At 41.7% G+C, this 4,513-nt stretch overlaps 1 protein-coding gene across 1 annotated transcript in view; it reads left to right on the top strand.

Moving 5' to 3' along the window:
• The window catches only part of SLC2A13 (solute carrier family 2 member 13), a 395,165-nt gene that overhangs the window by 88,828 nt on the left and 301,824 nt on the right, over positions 1-4,513 (top strand). The window contains exon 2 of the mRNA XM_019509388.1: positions 3,231-3,390. Within this exon, the coding sequence (XP_019364933.1) occupies positions 3,242-3,390 (149 nt within the window). The 5' untranslated portion in view covers positions 3,231-3,241. The remainder of the gene's footprint in view (positions 1-3,230; positions 3,391-4,513) is intronic.

Here is a 4,513-nt window from a genome sequence, read left to right as displayed (position 1 = left end):
TGCTGCAGTGGGTAGAGGGGGCAGGGGCCACTCCAGGTTAAGGCTGCTTCAGCAGTCCAGCTGGCACAAGGGGTTGTGTCCCCAGATACCAAGTGGTCATGCCTCCGAAGCTCCTGAGTGCAAGTAGCCCTGAGCTGCTCACCAGGGCAGGTTTTTATACTGTGGGGGCCAACACAGGTGCTGGCCCCAGGCCCTAGCTCCCCCTGGCTGCAGATCTGGAAGGAGCTGGGCAGGGTCATTTTGCCCCAAGTGGCACAACTTGCCCCACATCAAAGTGCATGTCCAGGCACATGCACCAAGGCAAAAATCCTCGACTCAATTTTGTGCCACTCCTATTTGAGCTGCTGCAAGTGCATGTGCCTGCATGTGTGGATGTGCCCCAGGGGATTTCTTTTGGTCCAATCCTCCAGTTTGTCTAGGTCTCTCTGAATCCTAGTCCTACCCTCCAGTGTATCTTACTCTCCCAAGCTTGGTGATATTGGCAAACTTGCTGAGGGTGCACTCTAGCCCATATTCCAGATTACTGATGAGGATATTGAACAAAACTAGCCTCAGGACTAATTTGATTCTGGCTGCCAACTAGACATCGAGTCATTGTTTACTACCTTTTGAGCCTGGTGATCCAGCCAGTTTTCTATCCATCTTACAGTCCATTCATCCAGCCTGCACTTCCTTAGCTTGCTTGGGAGAATATTGTGGGAGACTGTATCAAAAGCCTTGCTAAAGTCAAGGTATACCCCATCCACTGCTTTCCCTGTATCCACAGAGCCAGTTATTTCCTCATAGAAAGCAGTTAGGTTGGTCAGGCATGACTTGCCCTTGGTGAATCCATGCTGACTGCTCCTAACCATCTTCTTCTTCAAGTGCTTAGAAATGGATTATTTGAGGACCTGCTCCATAATTTTTCCATGGACTGAGGTGAGGCTGACTGGTCTATAGTTGCTTGGAGCCTCCTTCTTTCCTTTCTTAAAGATGGGCACTATATTTTCTCTTTTCTAATAGTGCAGGACCTTTTCCTATTGCTATGAGTTTTCAGAGATAACTTGGTGTTACTCTGCAGTAACACCAGCGAACTCCTTCAGCATCCTTGGGTGTGTCATGAGCAACCTTATGGACTTGTACACGTCCAGCTTTTCTAAATGATCTCTAACCTGTTCTTTTGGCATTGTCAGGTGCTTTAGCCTTTCTGCCTCATCTTCCACTACGTTGCCTCCACTGTCAGTAAGGGACCCACTCTTTCCCTGATCTTCCTTTAGTTGCTGACTTCCTTGTAGAAACCCTTCTTTTTACCTTTCATGTCCCTTGCTAGCTGCAGCTCCAGTTGTGCTTTGGCCTTTCTGACTTTGTCCCTGCATGTCCAAGCATACTTTTGTCTTCCTCCCTAGTCATTTTTCCAAGTTTCCACTTCTTGTAGGGTTCCTTCTACTTGTTTTTAGCTCATTGAAGAGTTCTCTATTAAGCCAAGCTGGTATTCTGCCATATTTGCTAGTTTTCCTGCATGTTGAGGTGGTTTGTTCTTGTGCCCTCAGTAAAGTTTCTTTAAAGTACAGCCAATTCTTCTACACTCCTTTCCCTTTCAGACTGCCCCACACTGTTCTTACAGTTAAGAAATTTCTCCAAAGAGGTAAACTAAATATGCTTTGCTGTAGTGTAAAATGTGTGTGTGGGGGGCATATGTTGGGGTATATATGTGGCTGTTTGTGGGGGCAGAGTGGGAGTCCTGTTGTCCAGCCTCCATGGCAAAGGAGAATAATTTTTGTGTGTCTTCATTGTGACAACTTTGCAAATATTTGAAAACTATCATGTGTCTTTCTTCCCCTTCTTACCTAGTTTTCTTTTTTCAAACTAATTATAACTAGTTCCTTCAGCTTTTGCTCATGCAGTTTGCTTTATGCCCCCTTTATCATTTTTATTGGTCACCTCAGGAAGCTGGTTGCATCTTCACCATTGGCAAAAGAAATAAAGAAGTAAAAGGACAGGTTAATTAATTGCACTGTCTGTAGGAGTTTTCCATTAGATTTTGCTCATGAGGTGCCAGCTTCATGTTAATGGAAGGAATTGCTCAGCTCTGACCTCATCCAAGGCATGACTACCCATTTATCTGGGGATTTTGCAGTTGTCCTGCTAACTATTCCATTTCAACAAGTTTTAATACAGAAATGTTTCTTTTCATTCCCTTGTCCCAAAATAATTCTTCATTTTAATTAACAGAACAGAACATTAGTAGTCTTTTGAAACTGCAGAAACTATATTTATATTTTCTGGTCGGGTACAACACATACCTTCTTTACATCATGAAGTTCTTGTTTACTGCAAAGTTGTGTGCCTCTTGTGGGGGGAAAGAAAGCGTGAAGAAGCACTTGGAGACTTTCACTCAAAATGTTCATTTTGAAAACTCTCCTGGTCAATGGACCCTGGCTATGAATTAGCCAGAGACACCCACATATTACCCAGATACCTAAATCTAGTGTGCCAGAAAGCTTTTCATTGCAGGGGCTAAATCAATCTGTTTACAAATCAGGGAGCTAATGGCTCAGAGCAGCAGAGGCATAACAAGTCAGCTGGGTGATTGGGGCAGCTCTGATGCATGGAGACAGCGGCAATTTCCAGCTGCTGCTGTGCTGTCACCATGATTGTGAGGCTATGGCGGTCACCCTGTCTTAGTTATGCTGCTTCAGAGCAGTCATACAGTAAATCTAAATTTCTGTAGAACAAAAATGAAGTTTTCCATTAATAATGTGTCTAGGAGCCTCTTTCCCTGCCCCCAACTCTCCTCCACTGAAAGATGAAGACCACCTGAAATTGCACTTAGTCAGTGAGAGCTGTGGATCTGTAGTACCTCTAAGTCTGGCTCTCTGTGTTAATCAGAGCTTTCAGGACTTTGCCTGGCACCTTTATGTATCCAGTTCAGATTACAAAAAAGTTTCTCTCACCCTGTTTCACCTGGTACATTCCTTGGACTAAGAATATATCTGCATGTTTTATGCTTTTTCTTCAGCTCGTGAGATTTGTTTTTATTGACTTAATGTTTCCGTTGTGTCAAATTTTAAATGCCTTTTACATATTTGCATCTGTAAATATTTCCAAATGCTGTAACTAGCACCCAGTGTCTATGTGCATCTGTTTTGCATTCTGTTTTGTTGCATTCAAAGCGTAATATTTAACATGAGACTTAACTTACTGTTAGGCTCTCTGTTTGGTCATTAACTGCTCACTTTTTTTTTTGGTAGGTGTGGCTTCTATGACAGTACCAGTATACATCGCAGAGGTTGCTCCACCCCATTTACGAGGCAGATTAGTTACCATTAATACTCTCTTCATCACCGGAGGACAGTTCTTTGCAAGTGTTGTTGATGGAATCTTCAGCTACCTCGCAAAGGATGGATGGAGGTTTGTGAATTATTACATTTCCAAATAAAAAAAGTCACTGTTGGGAAGGAGCTAGGCAAGTAATTGAAGGATTACTAAATTGTTGCCAAAATGAAGCAAATGGGGAATAGCTTGCATATTCTGTGGTAAAATGAAATATCTAGACAGAACTTTAATAACATGTATTTCTGTAAAGAAATGCGTACTCTTCATATTTAGTTCTGGTATTTAAAGTAGTTTTAGCTCTCCTGGTCATTTACAGCAATTTTAAAAGTGGTCTAATTAATTAGTATGCATGGAAGAGCTTGAATGGTTCTCAAACTGACTATAAGAGAATATATAAACCCAGTCTGCAGGTTGCCTTTTAAATGTGTGAAAGTAGATATTAACTTTTAAAAAGGCAAATTTCAAATAGATGTGGCTTTGAAAAGATTAAATTTAAGCATATGCGTAATATTCTTTGAGAGTAAGCAGCACCTGCCATAGAGGTGAGAGCGCAGCAGGGGATCAGTGGCACAGTGCGGGGTGGGGAAGGGGAGCATACTGGGCTGAGCTGTATGCTGCGGATTTCCTGTGCTGCCTTGGGCCAGATCATTCATCATGGGCCAGATCCAATCACTTTGTGAGCCAGATCCAGCCCATGGACTATAGTTTGCTGACCTCTGGTATATACCATTGCTTTTAGTTCTACAGTCGAGATATTCAGTTGAACCAAATGTATTTCCCAGTTTTTCAAGGAGAATCTGTATTTTGATAACCTTTGCATCATAATGCAGTTGCATTTTGCTATTGACTCACTGTTCCACTCAAATAAGAACAACGAGGTTTTGTAGAATTTTTGTGTCATTTTTAAATGTAAAAATTGTGTGATCGGTTTCAAGACTCTAAAAAGGTAAAAGGCAAAGCAGTGTCAGGCCAAAATGCTAGCAAACCAATGTGCAGTGCAGCCTCCTAGCAATTAAACTATTTTGTTTCTGTAGCTAAGTGTTTTATTATTGAAATTCAGATCTAAATTGCTAATATAATGTTGTTTATATATTAATAAAAAGAAAGTATTTTGTTTTTGTGGAAAGATCATTTGGAAATGAAATGGTTTTGCTACTTGTTTCATAGCTTCTAGGGTCGGAAGGGACCTGAGTAGATC

This window comes from Gavialis gangeticus, unplaced genomic scaffold (genome assembly GCF_001723915.1).
Source record: "Gavialis gangeticus isolate Ggan-Ray unplaced genomic scaffold, GavGan_comp1, whole genome shotgun sequence".
NCBI classification, from domain to species: domain Eukaryota; kingdom Metazoa; phylum Chordata; order Crocodylia; family Gavialidae; genus Gavialis; species Gavialis gangeticus.
This window is presented reverse-complemented; position numbering and strand designations above follow the sequence as displayed.